Genomic DNA, 17128 nt, shown 5'->3' on the forward strand with positions numbered 1-17128 from the left:
CAGTGGTAGAAACAATAGATTGGCAGCAGACCTATCCACAGAGACCTGGCAGGCCAGAAAGGACTGGCATGATATATTCAGGGTACTAAAGGAGAAAAATATGCAGCCAAGAATTCTTTATCCAGCTAGGCTGTCATTGAAAATAGAAGGAGAGAGAAAAAGCTTCCAGGACAAACAGAGACTAAAAGAATTTGCAATCACCAAACCAGCCCTACAAAAAAATATTGAAAGGGATATCTAAGAAAGGACAGAACCCAAGAGTAACATAGACCAGAAAGGAACAGAGACAATATACAGTAAGAGTCACCTTACAGGCAATACAATGGCACTAAGTTCATATCTTTCAATAGTTACCCTGAATGTAAATGGGCTAAATGCCCTAAACAAAAGACACAGGGTATCAGACTGGATAAAAAAAAACAAGACCCACCAATATGCTGTCTGCAAGAGACTCATTTTAGACCCAAAGACACCTCCAGATTTAAAGTGAGGGGGTGAAAAACCATTTATCATGCTAATGTACATCAAAAGAAAGCTGAGGTGGCAATCCTCATATCACACAAATTAGATTTTAAACCAAAGACTGTAATAAGAGATGAGGAAGGACACTATATCCTACTTAAAGGGTCTATCCAACAAGAAGATCTAACAATTTTAAATATTTATGCCCCTAACATGGGAGCAGCCAATTATATAAGCCAATTAATAACAAAATCAAAGAAACACATTGAAGATAATACAATAATAGTAGGGGACTTTAACACCCCCCTCACTGAAATGGACAGATCATCTAAGCAAAAGATCAACAAGGAAATAAGGGCTTTAAATGACAAACTGGACCAGATGGACTTCACAGATATATTCAGAACATTCATTCCAAGCTACAGAATACACATTCTTCTTTAGTGCACATGGAACATTCTCCAGAATAGATCACATCCTGGGTCACAAATCAGGTCTCAACTGGTACCAAAAGATTGGGATCATTCCCTGTGTGTTTTTGGACCACAATGCTTTGAAACTCGAACTCAATCACAAGAGGAAAGTTGGAAAGAACTCAAATTGTGGTGGCTAAAGAGCATCCTACTAAAGAACAAATGGGTCAACCAGAAAATTAAAGAAGAATATTAAATTCATAGAAACAAATGAAAATGAAAACACAACTGTTCAAAATCTTTGGGATGCAGCAAAGGCAGTCCTAAGAGGAAAGTGTATAGCACTACAAGCCTTTCTCAAGAAACAAGAAAGTTGTGGGCGCCTGGGTGGCTCAGTTGGTTAAGCGACTGCCTTCAGCTCAGGTCATGATCCTGGAGTCCCGGGATCGAGTCCCGCATCGGGCTCCCTGCTCGGCAGGGAGTCTGCTTCTCCCTCTGACCCTCCTCCCTCTCATGCTCTCTGTCTCTCATTCTCTCTCTCTCAAATAAATAAATAAAATCTTAAAAAAAAAAAAAAAAGAAACAAGAAAGTTCTCAAATACACAACATAATCCTACACCTAAAGGAGTTGGAGAAAGAACAGCAAATAAAGCCTAAACCCAGCAGGAGAAGAGAAATTATTAAAGATTAGAGCAGAAATCAATGAAACAGAAACCAAAAGAACAGTAGAACAGATCAATGAAACTAGGAGCTGATTCTTTGAAAGAATTAATAAGATTGATAAACCCCTGGCCAGACTTACCAAAAAGAAAAGAGAAAGGACCCAAATAAATAAAATCATGAATGAAAGAGGAGAGATCACAACCAACACTGAAGAAACACAAACAACTACAAGGACATATTATGAGCAACTATATGTCAACAAATTAGACAATCTGGAAGAAATGGATGCATTCCTAGAGATGTATCAACTACCAAAACTGAACCAGGAAGAAATAGAAAACCTGAACAGACCCATAACCAGTAAGGAAATTGAAGCAGTAATCAAAAATCTCCCAACAAACAAGAGCCCAGGGCCAGATGGCTTCCCAGGGGAAGTCTACCAAACATTTAAAGAAGAATTAATACCTAGCCTTCTGAAACTGTTCCAAAAAAATAGAAATGGAAGGAAAACTTCCAAACTCATTTTATGAGGCCAGCATTACCTTGATCCCCAAACCAGACAAAGACCCCACCAAAAAGGAGAATTACAGACTAATATCCCTAATGAACATGGATGCAAAAATTCTCACCAAGATACTAGCCAATAGGATCCAACAGAACATTAAAAGGATTATTCACCATGACCAAGTGGGATTTATTCCTGGGCTGCAAGGTTGGTTCAACATCCGCAAATCAATTAATATGACACAGTACATTAATAAAAGAAAGGATGAGAACCATATGATGCTCTCAATAGATGCAGAAAAAGCATTTGACAAAGTACAGCATCCTTTCCTGATTAAAACTCTTCACAGTGTAGGGATAGAGGGTACATACCTCAATACCATAAAAGCCATCTATGAAAAACCCACAGCAAATATCATTCTCAATGGGGAAAAACTGAGAGCTTTCCCCCTAAGGTCAGGAACATGGTAGTGATATCCACTATTACCACTGCTATTCAACATAGTACTAGAAGTCCTAGCCTCAGCAATCAAACAAAAAGAAATAAAAGGCATCCGAATCGGCAAAGAAGTCAAACTCTCACTCTTTGCAGATGATGTGATACTTTATGTGGAAAACCCAAAAGATTCCACCCCAAAATTGCTAGAACTCATACAGGAATTCAGTAAAGTGGCAGGATATAAAATCAATACATAGAAATCAGTTGCATTTCTATACACCAACAACGAAACAGAAGAAAGAGTGATTAAGGAATCAATCCCATTTACAGTTGCACCCAAAACCATAAGATACCTAGGAATAAATCTAACCAAAGAGGCAAAGGATCTGTACTCAGAAAACAATAAAATATTCATGAAAGAAATTGAGGAAGACACAAAGAAATGGAAAAACGTTCCATGGTCGTGGATTGGAAGAACAAATATTGTGAAGACGTCAATGCTACCTAGAGCAATCTACACATTCAATGCAATCCCCATCAAAATACCATCCACTTTTTTCACAGAAATGGAACCAATAATCCTAAAATTTGTATGGAACCAGAAAAGACCCTGAATAGCCAGAGGAATGTTTGGGTTTTTTTTTTTTCCTGAAAGGAAGTTTTAATTTAAACAAGGGTTTAAATACATTACATAATATTAAAACTGAAGGAAAAAATAAACCAGAACCAGTCTGTTACTTCACATGGCATTGGGCAGCTGTTGCTAGGAAGCTGCAAGCTCTACAGCTAGCTGCGTGACTGATACATCAGTTTGAAGTTTGTTCCCTTGTCAAAAGTTTAACTCCTATGAAAGTTGGCCTCACATTCTGGTGTTTGGACATCGATTAGCTAGGATAGGAGTGGTCAAAAAGACCGTGGTGGCAAGTCAGATGTCCTATCACGCCTCACTAGAGGGAAGGTGGCCGCTTGAAGCTCCGCCCACCTGGTCAGGTTGGAGACACCAGGGATCTTTCTTGGACTACCAATGACTCCTTGTAGCAGCACAGCTGTGGCTGCTGTCTTACCCCATCCTGTCCTCTCAGCTTCACCGTGGGCTGTTCAGGTGGTGACATTCTCTTAGGGCAGGGAACTCTGAAGAGGGAGAGCCGAGGAGCTTCTGGCCAGACATGGCCATCTGTGATCTTGGGGCTCTGGGCTGGACGGAAACATCACATTACTGCTTGGTTTCAGCCCGGACACTGCGGGCGCTTACTGCTTGCTCTCTGTTTAAATGAGGGACTTCAAGACTAGACAGCATGGCTCTTTTCTTTTTTTTTTTTTTTTTTAAGATTTTATTTATTTATTCATGAGAGACAGAGAGAGAGAGAGACAGAGGCAGAGGGAGAAGCAGGCTCCCCGCGGAGCAGGGAGCCCAATGCGGGACTCGATCCCAGGACCCTGGGATCACGACCTGAGCCGAAGGCAGACGCTTAACCGACTGAGCCACCCAGGCGTCCCAGCATGGCTCTTTTCAGTTTATTGCATGAAGGAGTTACACTAGTCCAAGTTAAAAGCAGACCCCAAAAAGTTACATTATACAAGCTGTGCGGTTTTTAAACTTGTGACAAGGGACAGAAGGGAAATTCTACTCATCGCAAGGAAATCCTCACTTAAGCTTCGGTGAGCCAAAAGCACTTAAAACCCATGAACCTTCAGCTGGTCGTCCTTAGCCAGTCCAATCTCTACCAGGAATTGGCATATGTTCTTGCACTGGTCACTCTGTAGCTGAATTACTTCTCCATATTCTGGATGCTCAATTACAGTACCATTGCAGGCTAATTTCTTCTTAAACGCCTTCACTAGTTTCTTTTTATCATAATTATCAGCAATCCCTTGGACAGTAGTAAGCGTCTTCCTGCCGTTTCTCTGTTGAATTCTTATATGGTTATAATCCTCAGTGCCAGCAGGAAGCAGATCATCACCCTTACTTGCATCAGCAAAGGGGTCGAAAGAGTGGAGGTTCTGGATAGCAGACATATGATATGATTCCTTTTCCTCGGTGAAAACGGCCTGCGGAAGGCGGCGGCGGGAGAAGGCGGGCTGGGGAGGAACCTTCCTACACTGTTGGTGGGAATGGAAGCTGGTGCAGTCCCTCTGGAAAACAGTATGGAGGTTCCTCAAAAAGTTGAAAATAGAGCTACCCTACGACCCAGCAATTGCACTACTGGGTATTTACCCCAAAGATACAAATGCAGTGATCTGAAGGGGCACCTGCACCCCAATGTTTATTGCAGCAATGTCCACAATAGCCAAACTATGGAAAGAGCCCAAATGTCCATCAACAGATGAATGGATAAAGAAGATATGGTATAATATACAATCGAATATTATGCAGGCATAAAAAAAAATGAAATCTTGGGGCACCTGGGTGGCTCAGATGGTTAAGCGTCTGCCTTCAGCTCAGGTCATGATCCCAGGGTCCTGGGATCAAGCCCCGCATCAGGCTCCCTGCTCGGCAGGAAGCCTGCTTCTCCCTCTCCCTCTCCCCCTGCTTGTGTTCCCTCTCTCGCCGTGTCTCTCTCTGTCAAATAAATAAATAAAATCTTAAAAAAAAAAAAGTCAGATGCTTAAACGACTGAGCCACCCAGGCACCCCTCTCCTTTTTTATTTCTGTAGCATCTGTTGTAATATCTCTTCTTTCATTTCTTATTTATTTGAGTCTTGTTAGTCTAGCTAAGTGTGTCAATTTGTCTACTTTTTAAAAAAAACAACCTCTTAGTTTCATTGATTTTTTTTCTAAAAGGGTATGTGCATTTTAAATTTAAGTAGCTATGACCAGATTACTTGCCAAAAAGGTTGTGGTAATTTATACACTCTCTGAAAAAGGTGGGGGATGGAGTGGCTCTCTGTCCGGAAGAAAATAAAGTTAGAACCTTGTCTCACACTATAAACAACAATAAATTTCACAGAGATTAATACACTAACACAAAAAATAGAACTATTTCCTATTAAAATAGGAAAAAATAAAAGATAACATTTGTTTAACTTCAAGATAAGTTTGGACTTTTAAAAAAGACTGGAAACTGAGACGCTATAAAGAGAAAATTGATGTATTCAACCACATAAACATTTAAATACATAAACAAAGCCAAAAGAGAAATGAATAGAGTGAGAGAGAAACTTGCAAGATATGACAAAGTGATACCACTAATATATAAACAACTCCTTCAAATTAGTAAGAAAGAAATCTATAAAAAGCTAATAGAGGGGTTCCTGGCTGGCTTATGCAGTAGAGCATGCAACTCTTGATCTCAGGGTTGTAAGTTCAAGCCCCACGTTGGGTGTAGAGATTCCTTAAAAAAATAAAATCTTAAAAAAAAAAAAAAAGCTAGTAGAAAAATGGGCAAAAGATAGGAATAAGAATTGATAAAGAACTATAAACAGCCAATTAACTTATGAAATGTTCATCCTCAGAGGTAGTACAAAAAACACACACTTAACCAACATTATCATTATTCCCCATGAGATGGCAAAAATGGAAAATATTGCTAATATCTAACGCTGTTGGGCACTGAGCATTCTTGGTCACTCTGACAAAGGAACCATTTTAAGTAATCAATTAGTCAATTGCACTTTCACACCTTACTTTTTTTGTTTCATTGACTGCATTTCCAAGCAAATGATATTTTAACCACCAGCTGCAGAAGATAACACCTGAATGAGGTGTGAAACAACACGAATCAGAAGCCCACTCACAGTGCTGTGTGACAGGGGCAATGCTCCTTCTTCCCCTTTCCAAATATTCTATAATGTAATCTTCACAATTCAGGGGGAAAATTAGCAGGGAAAAAAAATAACATTCTCATATTTTTCCTGAGCGTGCTGCTTTAGAACCTCATTATGCAGTCCGTATGCAACCTACACTTCTGCCAAATGAATCTTCTACCTAAGTACTCTGCAGCAGCATGAATTTACTAAGAACAAAATTCTCACATCAAAATAAAGTCTTTGTTTTATTTTCTTCTTTACTTACAAGTCGAGAAAGAGGAAGTATCCGGGGAAGCTTTAGGAGGGGATTTTGATCCACATAAAGAAACACTGTCCAGAAAGGGAACCTCAAGTTCACCTGGTCGCCCTTATACAGAAGAGGAAGCCCTAAGCGAAGAGAAGCAAGACCTCAGAAAACACACAGGTTAGAAATGTGTAGCAGTTGCCACTGATTTTGTTACAGGTCATTCCAAAGATGTTCTTTTTTTTTTTTTAAGATTTTATTTATTTATTAGAGAGAGAGAGAGAGAGCGTGCGCACAAGGTGGGGAGGAGCAGAGAGAGAAGCAGTTTCCCCGCTGAGCAGGGAGCCCGACTCGAGGCTCCATCCCAGCACCCTGAGATCGTGGCCTGAGCGGAAGACAGATGCTTAACCGACTGAGCCACCCAGGCACCCCTGATCATTCCAAAGGGGTTCTTACCCCATTTTGTCCAGCCCTTTCTCTGCAGTCACAGGCTTGCAGAAGAGGGAGCCTTCTGGTGCAGTGTAACCACTAGGTGGCACTGTGCACTGCGGGGCTAGTTCTGGTAAAGTGGCCCCCTGTCCAGCTATCCTGTTTCGCTGTCTATGGACGGGGTCCTTTTCACGCCTGCTAAATCATAATTCTCCAAAATTTATAAACTTAGCCAATTTTAAGAACCATTTCAATTTTCTTAGAAAGGATAGAATTTTGGTTCATGGATTGGGAGGGACTTTCACTTTAAATATTTTCTGGAATCAGTCCATTCCTAATTGTTACTGTAAAACTCATGCAGCCTCTAGGGGCTCCTCAGGGTGCCCAGTGCCAAATGAGCTATGAGTTAGGTAGCTGAAGGACTAGTGTACAGTGTAGAGTGCATGGAAATGCTTCCTGAGACCCAAGAAAAAAATGAAAACCTCCAGAACAAATCATGCTGAACACTTTGGTGTGCTCCCCACAAACTGTGTTTTAAATAAGCCTTGCAGGTGATTCTGAGGCAAAAGTGTTGAAACACTGTTTTATAAGATGCATAATTAAAAGGCAGTTTCCCTTCTGACCCAGGCACCATCCTGGTGGCTATTTGTCTAGCTTCAGCAAGCCTGCGGGGATGATGATAAAAAGCATTCCCGGTGTCTGGTTCTATATTTTCCTGTGTAGAGAATGCCACCCATGCTGGGCATCAGAAAGAGCACACAATTAGCTGCAGCCATTGTTCAAGATTGTTGTTGTTATAAAGCCCGGCACATAACAGGTGTTCAGGGAATATTTGTTGTCAGCAATCAAATAAAACATTGTATATACATAATGCTATATACATTGAACCTCATATACATAATATTGAATAAATGAAGCCAGACACAGAAGTTTACATACTCTGATTTCATTAGATGAATACCAAGAAAGAGCAGGACTAAAAAGGACAGAAGTCAGAAAAGTGGTTGCCCTTGAAGGGGGAGGATTGACTGATAGGAGGAAGTATTGATGGATAGCGGAATGAAGGATTGTCTGGGATGCTGGAACAGGACCTGGGTTACACGGGGGGAAAACAGCACAAAGTGTGCTGGGGCCACCTCACTGCTTGGGGTGCAAACTGCCTCCAGGACGTCTCGCTGCCAAAGTAAAAAAGTCATTGGGTGCTGTACTTAAAACAAAAAAAGAAAAGAAAAGCCCAGCTGGAAAGGAAGACAGGAAAACAAATATGAAAATGAAAACAAGATAAAGAAGAAAAGGAAAAGGGTAGAAATACAAGAAATACAAAGGACCATAATTTATATAATTGGAGTCTTTGAAGAAGAAAACAAAGCAATGGAACAGAACTGACATTTAAAACTATAATTCAGAAAACGTTTTCAGAAATAACAAAGACCTGGGCGCCTGGGTGGCTCAGTTGGTTAAGCGACTGCCTTCGGCTCAGGTCATGATCCTGGAGTCCTGGGATCGAGTCCCGCATCGGGCTCCCTGCTCAGCGGGGAGCCTGCTTCTCCCTCTGACCCTCCCCCCTCTCGTGCTTTCTCTCTCTCATTCTCTCTCTCAAATAAATAAATAAAATCTTTAAAAAAAAAAAAGTGATAGAAATAACAAAGACCTGAATCTATGTATTGAAAGACCTCCAACTACCTGAGAAAATTAACCTGAAATGATGAACTCTGGGACATATCTTGGTAAAACTATCAGATTGTAAAGATAACGAAAAACATTCTGAAGGCCTCCAGACACAAAAGGACATAATCTGCGAGTGCAAAAGAATGAGATGAGCATCAAACTTCTCAAAAGCAGCATATAAAGCAAAGCAAAAATGGAGTGGCATTTTCTAGAAACTGAAAAAAAAGTGTGATCCATGGCAGCCAAACTGTTTTTCAAGTATCAAGACAAACATTTTTCAGGAATTTAGGACCTTTTTTGAGGAATCTTTTAGAGGTTAAGCTTCATCCAACCAACAGATGACTTGGAAAATTTTAACAAAATTTAACAAAATTTTAACTTGGTGCCTGGCTGGCTCAGTTGGTAAAGCATGTGTGTGACTCTTGATCTCCGGGTCCTGAGTTTAAGCCCCACGTTGGGTTGCAGAGATTACATACATACATACATACATACATACATACAAAAAACACAAAGGGCTGATGGTATTTTAGTACAGATCATTACAGATCAAAGACTAAAACAAAGCAGGAAATGAGGGTAGAAGACCACAGTACAAGTGTAAGACATTGTGACAAAGTAGAAATAATGCAACCAAAAAGATGGGACAAGGAAGAAAAGAGGAATGGGAAAGTAGAAAAAGTTGATTGATTGTCTCAGACACAACAGGTAGGGGTTAAAAGAGGTTAAAACTGATGATCTTGAGGATATATGTAAAAAAAAAATTCTTAAAAATGTATCATATATTAGGTCATGAGAAAAACTTCAGTAAGTTCTATCAGGTGAACATTTTATGGACAACACTCTCTGATCACGATACAATAAAACTAGAAAATATTAACTAAGAAAATTTTAAGGATCCTTAAATTTTTAAATTTATAAAATTTTTAAATTGTATATTAAACAAATTTCAGTTTAAGAGGAAATGAAACAAGAAAAAAATTATTTTGTAACTCTGTGTGGTGATGGATATTGCGGTGATCATTTATGTGAACTAAATTTATGTGGTGAGATATATATATATATATATAATCATCATGTTGTATGCTAATTATATATTAATTTTTTAAAAGGAGGAAATGCAAACTTTAATTATGGAATTTCTAAAACAGAATGATTAATGAAAACACTACATATCAGAATCTATGGGATACATTACAACAATGATCAAAGTACACAGTACAAAAAAACACTTTTATCAGTTAAAAACAAAAGAATGAAAATAAATTAATTAAATTCTTAGCTCAAAAAACTAGGAGGGAAAAATAGGAAAAGAACGACAAAGTGAACCAAAAGAAAGCCCAGGGTAGGAAATAATAAAGTAAGAGTAGAAAATTAAAGAGTCAAGGAATAGAAAAGCAGAAAATCGAATTAATAAATCAAAATCCTGGTTTCCTGAACAATTTAACAAAATAGACAAACCATTCTCTAACTTGATCGAGAAATAAGGGAGAAAGCACAAATGTACAAAATAAAAAACAATGAGAGATATACCACGGAAACAAAAGAAATTTTAAAATCATAAGAGATTAATTTGCAAAGCTCAAAGCAAATAAATTTTGGAAACCTAGATAAAATGTATATTTTCCTTAGGAAAAATACAGAGACGTAAGAATTGGTGAAGAAAAAGTAAAAATATCTATATCGCAGATGACATGATAGTATATACCTGGTAAGTCCTTGAGAATCAAGAATAAAATTAACTCAAATAGTAGAAGAATTCTGAAAGATAAGATATAAAATTAACACACACAAACCAAGAGCTTTCATATGCATTAATAATAACCACTTAGAGGATATAGCCCCACTGACAATAGCAAAACATTAAGTATGTAGAAGTAAATTTACAAGAAATGTAAAAAATTTATGTGAGTAAAACTTTGCAATATTTCTGAAAGATACAAAAATAGACTCAATTGAATGATAAAACATTTTCTATGTTTAGATAGGACAACACAGTATAAAGTTATAAATCCTTCTTAAGTTAATTTATAAAGTTAATATAATCCCAATAAAAATACCAACAGTTGGTAATAAAATTCGTATAGAAAAACAAACATGAAAGAATCGCCAAAAAACCGTGAAAAAGAAGTACAGTGAGGACCTAACCCTACCAAACATTAAAACGTGCAATAAAGCCTCTATAATTAAAGTGATTGGTACTGACGTATAAATAGACTGACAGTGAAATTGAATAGACATCCCAGAAATAAACCCTAGTAGATAAGGAAATTTGTATACAAAAGTGACATTTGAAATCACTGGGGTAAATAAAAGATGCAAAAGAGTAGCCTTTTGGAAAAAGATAAAATTATATCCATACCTTACTCCATGCACAAGAATAAACTCCAAAGTGATCTAAATGGAAAAAAAAAGAAAAAAAAACCACGTAAGTTACTAGAAGAAAATATGGGTAAATTCTTTTTTTAATACAAGTGTAAGTTTCCCCCATTTCTGAAAGTAGATTGTTCCTATGAAACCTTTTGTAAGCCAAAATAGCATAAATCAAAGAAACACCATGATATGGAAAAAATTTTGAGCATGCCCAGACCCAAAAAATAAGGCCCCCTAGGCTTTTCTGATACCTTAAGACGCATGTCGCTCACGGATGCACAAAATAGATGGAGGGGGAGCAGAGATGCTCACAGACACAGAGCTCCTGCAGTGTGACGCTGAGACCCCGAGCTGTGCCCGGGGAGGAAGTGTGCTGGGGCCACTCCTCTCACTGCTTGGGGTGCAAACTGCCAGGACTGCTCGCTGCCAAACCAACACTAAACAGTGTTTTTGCCTTTCACCTTTCTTCACAGAAGCAAAAATCCTCTTTACATCTCTTTCGCTTAGCAAAAACAGGTACTAACGTAGGGCTGTTGTCAAAGTGAGGGGGCATCATGCAAACTTTTGAAAAATAAGGAAAAGCTTTCAAACCCAAGATTGATAGATTGATAAATTTGACTACATAAAAATAATTTTTGAAGGGCAAAAACAATAACACAAACAAAGTAAAAAGGTAACTGATAAACTAGGAGAAAATATTTGCAACATACGTGACTGATAAAGGGTTGTTATCACCAGTTTATTCTTAAACTCTGAAACTGAAGAATGAAAGACCAAAAACTCAATAGAAAAAATGAAAGGAAAAGATATGAACAGACAATTCACACAAAAGCATAAAAATGGTCTTTAAAATATGTAAAGATGTTCAATCTCACTCATAATTAGAGAAATGAGAATTGAAACTACACTGATATACCACTTCTCACTTACCAGATTGGCAAAAATTGGGGAAAAAAAAAAAAACATGACAGTACATTCTGTTGGTAAGGCTGTGGGGAAACAGGTATTATCATAGATTGCTGGTAGAAATCAAAGTCAGGGGGCGCCTGAGTGGCTCAGTTGGTTAAGCATCTGCCTTCAGCTCAGGTCATGATCCCAGGGTCCTGGGATCGAGCCCCACATCGGGCTCCCTGCTCAGCAGGGAGTCTACTTCTCTCTGCCCTTCTACCCACCCTCCTGCCCCCCTGGTTCGTGCTCTCTCTCTCAAATAAATAAATAAAATCTTAAAAAAAAAAAAAAAGAAAGAAAAATCAGTATAACCTTTTAGAAAGGAATTTGGCAATATCTGACAAAGTAAATATGTGTTTGCCTTTTGGCCCAACAATGCCACCCTGGGAGTCTACCCTGAATATACATCTCCACCAGGATGAACCTACATGTGGACAAAGTTGTCCATTGCCGTACCGTTCGTAATTGCAAGATCCTGGAACAGCCTAAACTCCCCCATACACAAGAGACTGTTTGAGTAGACCACAATGCATCCACAAAATGAAGTGCTTCACCACTGTAAATAAAATGAGGAAGATCTCAATGAACTGATATGAAGTGATTTCCAAGATACATCGTTAAATGAAAAAAGCGAAGAGCAAAAGAGCATTTATTGAGAGACACCTCCAGAATGGTGGCATGAGGAGCTCTCAGGACCTATCCGCCAGCGAAGCAATCATAACTGGTGAAATTTAAGAAAAAGAGAAAAAAGCATTTAAACTCTCTGAAAATTGTCCTCAGGGCAGACAGCAAATTAACATTTATTCACGAATATCTGCTAAATGTTGATAAGATCAGCTAGAGTCTGTGACACTTGAGCCACCACACACTTTACCCCACTAGCTCAGAGCATGGAAGCTCCACTCGAGGTGGGTGCAGCTCCTCCCTCCTCCCCACCCCCCCAGCTCCCAGGCAAAGACTACAGTGTCTCCCCAGGAAGGGCAGGCCATCAGCCTTTCTCATCTTTCCCAGCTCCATGTTGCAGAGCAAAACTCCAGGCGAGTGTGGACAAGAGCTTGGGGCTCCCTTTTTGCACTGAGCCTCTGCTTACATGGTGGAGGTGCTATCTCAGGGCAGCAAGCCAAGAATACCAGGACCCTGAGCTCCCTCATCCCAGCTGCTAGTAGGGCGCTGGTTCTACAAGGACCCAAGGGACCAGAGGATACTTCCTCTGCCCAGTGCCCTGCAGTAGAACAGAGCCCTCACTCTGAGGAAGCAAGCTGCTGTCCTCACTGCTAGCTCTGCAGTTAAGTATATTTTATAACAATTTTTAAAAAGTAATACTTACATTTACAGGTGGACTTAGGATTAGAAGAATCTAAATTACTCTAACATCTCAAATAAAATAATGGATCATAATGAGCTAGGTGCTTTATAGAACTAACTCCGTAATGTCATGGATCAAATAATCCGTTCTTAACAGTAACTTTTATATTGGTATTTTAAGGTTCTTTCTATTAACTCTTCTTCTTGGGTGAAAAACAACTGGAAACATCCCAAATCTCTATTAACTCTTCATTACAAAAAAGAATGAACTTCTGGTACATGCAACAAACGGAAAGTGTGTGCTGAAGCCACACAAAAAAAGGGTGCACACTGGGTGATTCCATCTATGTGAAGTTCAGCAAAAGGCAAAACTAATTTATGTGAGAAAAAAATGTTAGTGGTTCTCTATATGAAATTGTTGAATCGCTATATTGTACACCTGAGTGAATACAACATTGTATGTTAACTACACTGGAAATAAAAAAATTTTTTTTTTAAAGATTTTATTTATTTATTTGAGAGAGAGAATGAGATAGAGAGAGCATGAGAGGGTCAGAGGGAGAAGCAGACTCCCTACCGAGCAGGGAGCCTGATGTGGGACTCGATCCCGGGACTCCAGGATCATGACCTGAGCCGAAGGCAGTCGCTTAACCAACTGAGCCACCCAGGCGCCCATGGAAATAAAATTTAAAGAAAGAAAATTGTTCTCTAAGGATGAAAATTCGTGTGGGAAGTGAAAGGGGGCACAATGGAACTTTGTGGATGGATGGAAATGTTTTATAAATTGATTGTAGTAGTGGTTACACTGATATATATATTTGCCAAAACTCATCAAACTATACACTTAATATAGGTTCATTTTACTTTATTCAAATTATATATCAAAGTTGACTAAAATAAAATAGAAGGCAAAAAAAAAAAAAAAAGTCTGGTGTTTTCCCTATCTGCTCATATCTAAGAGAGGAGCAATAAGAAATTGATTGGAGGGGCGCCTGGGTGGCTCAGTCTTTAAGCATCTGTCCTCGGCTCGGGTCATGATCCCAGGGTCCTGGGATCGAGCCCCGCATCGGGCTCCCTGCTCCACGGAAAGCCTGGTTCTCCCTCTCCCACTCCCCCTGCTTGTGTTCCCTCTTTCGCTGTCTCTCTCTCTGTCAAATAAATAAATAAAATCTTAAAAAAAAAAAAAAAAAGAAATTGATTGGAATTGATTGGAAGTCCTGTAAGTGAGGAGTCTTTTCAATAAGGGGTTTCATTGTAGGGCAATCTGGGTGGGCTGTTTTGTGGGAAACTCTTAATGTCAGTATTTTTAGGTCTTCCCTAAAAAAGAGGCAGTAAGACAATTGAGACCAGACTACTTAGGCTCAAATACAAGGTCTACCATTCATTTGCTAAATCCCTAACTTCTCTGGGCCTGTTTCTGTATCTGTAAAATGGGCATGATACTAATGCCTACCTCAGAGTTAAGGTGAGGATTAAATGAGTTAATGTATATAAAACAATATCTGGCACATAGTAAGCACTAAATAAACATTACCTATCATTGTTATCATTATTATTCAGGCAAGACACTTCCAATCTTCTGCCTTGAAAACAGAATCCTGGGCGCCTGGGTGGCTCAGTCGTTAAACGTCTGCCTTCGGCTCAGGTCATGATCCCAGGGTCCTGGGATCGAGTCCCACATCGGGCTCCCTGCCAGGCAGGAGGCCTGTTTCTCCCTCTCCCACTCCCCCTGCTTGTGTCCCTGCTCTCGCTATCTCTGTCTTTTTCAACTAAATAAATAAAATCTTTAAAAAAAAAAAAAAAGAAAACAGAATCCTGGCTGTCACTTCATAGGAGGGAACAAGAAAGAGAAATAGCTGGGTTAGAGAAGAGGGTTCATCCATTCTCTTTGCCCTTTTCCTGGGGGAGGGGGAGGTTATGGCCCTATTTTCCCTTTATTGTCTTTGTTGGGATTGGGGGAGGAGCAGAAGTTATATATGGGTTCATCCCACGAGCTTCCGGGAAGGATTTGTCAAGCAAAAGAGCAGCGGAAAGCCTTGCTACTAAGGAGCTGAAGAGATCTGATGACATAAAAATTTAAATCATATATGTTAAAAGCATCATAAACAAAATCATAACATCATAAAAAATCAAAGATAAACAACCTAGTGTGAAAAGAACTTGCAACAAATGTAGTGTGGAAATAAAGACCTACTCCGATAAGAACTCAGAGCTTCCCAAGCAAGGGAGTCACCACTCGCACGTGCTCTGGGCAGACGGAAAGCCTGCGGGGGAGTGAGAAAGCCTTGTGGCCACGTGGGGAGGGGGGATCTCAGATGGGCTTTGACTGGAGATTTGTGGCACAGAGAATGTGGATGCGGGCTAACTAGACACGGGGCATCTGATGTGATTAGTTTGGGGGGCATATTTGGTTTTCTCTGGCTGATCCTGAGTTGGAAACTGGCAAGAGGAAGCAAAAAATGGGGAAAGTGACATCATTGACCCAGTCCTGATGTTGTGGGCGGGTTACTACAGAGGCTGTGGTTTGGTGGCCTTGACTGACTGCTGCAGAGGTTGTGAAACAGGATTCTATGGGCACATGTGGTCTGACTGTTGTCTGTATTTATACTCAGTCTCTCGGTAAGTTAAGGTGCATAATATGTGAAGCTTATACAAAAGGGATAAGAAGGGGCGACTGGGTGGCTCAGTCGTTAAGCGTCCGCCTTCGGCTCAGGTCATGATCCCAGGGTCCTGGGATCAAGCCCCGTATTGGGCTCCCTGCTCTGCGGGAGGCCTGCTTCTCCCTCTCCCACTCCCCCTGCTTGTGTTCCCTCTCTCACTGTCTCTCTCTCTGTCAAATAAATAAATAAAATCTTTTAAAAAAAAAAGGGATTAAAAAAAACCTAAATGTCTCCAATAGATTAAATGTTTCCATATTCGGAATTAGAAGTAGCCAATTCAGTAGATTCAAATCACAGTTAAGTTTGGTTTATGCATATCCGATTGCAAATGCCAAAGGAAAAAAGAGAGAAAGGTGATTCAACTCTATGATTCCCCCGCAATGAGTGCATGTCACAGACAATGCAGACTTGGCATGACTTTGTTTTCAAGAAGCAAACTGTAGGGGCGCCTGGGTGGCTCAGTCATAAGTGTCTGCCTTCGGCTCAGGTCATGATCCCAGGGTCCTGGGATCAAGCCCCGCATCAGGCTCCCTGCTCAACGGGAAGCCTGCTTCTCCCTCTCCCACTCTCCCTGCTTGTGTTCCCTCTCTCGCTGGTCTCTCTGTCAAATAAATAAATAAAATCTTAAAAAAAAAAACAAACTGTAGAATTAATTATGACGCACAGAGAATCACCAATAACGAGTAAGAGGAACTGATAATATCAGCTACAGAAGATAATATTAATATTTTATGGATGATTTAAGACAGAGTTTTCAAACTATGGTTATGATCCATTAGTGGGTTGTGAGATCAATTTACAGGGCAATCATTTTTTTTTTTTTAATTGACTGGTATAGAATAGAACAGAATATTGTCTTTTTGCCTTATCAGTTAACTTTTAGAACCCAACATTTGGGTAAAATGTGACCCCAGTGTCAACACTGAAATAATTCAGCCTCATAGGAGAAATATATAGGGATAAAACAAGATACTGTTTGTCTGAACAGAACTACATCATGGCGCCTGGGTGGCTCAGTTGGTTGAGCTGCCTTCAGCTCAGGTCATGATCCCAGAGTCCTGGGAGAGAGCCCCACAGGCTCCCTGCTCCGTGGGGAGCCTGCTTCTCCCTCTCCTCCCCGCTTGTGCTCTCACTATCTCTGTCGCTGTCTCTGTCTCTCTCTCTCTCAAATAAATAAATTTTAAAAATAAAAAAAGAGCTACATCAAACTTAAAATTTCTGTGCATCAAAGGATACAATCAATAGAGTTGAAAAGGCAACCTACAGATTAGGAGAA

The 17128-nt window shown here is 39.8% G+C and overlaps 1 protein-coding gene across 1 annotated transcript; it reads right to left on the bottom strand.

Moving 5' to 3' along the window:
* Positions 1-4155: 4155 nt before the first annotated feature.
* On the bottom strand, positions 4156-4497 carry LOC116649619 (eukaryotic translation initiation factor 1-like). Its single transcript, XM_032432615.1, has one exon. It carries the CDS (start codon positions 4495-4497, stop codon positions 4156-4158), a length of 342 nt encoding a protein of 113 aa, XP_032288506.1.
* Between the last annotated feature and the right edge of the window lie 12631 nt (positions 4498-17128).

This window comes from Phoca vitulina, unplaced genomic scaffold (genome assembly GCF_004348235.1).
Source record: "Phoca vitulina isolate PV1807 unplaced genomic scaffold, GSC_HSeal_1.0 scaffold48, whole genome shotgun sequence".
Taxonomy (NCBI): domain Eukaryota; kingdom Metazoa; phylum Chordata; class Mammalia; order Carnivora; family Phocidae; genus Phoca; species Phoca vitulina.

Excerpts from the sequence above, each read along its gene's own strand:
- LOC116649619 (XM_032432615.1), bottom strand. The coding sequence starts at position 4,497 with ATGTCTGCTATCCAGAACCTCCACTCTTTCGACCCCTTTGCTGATGCA.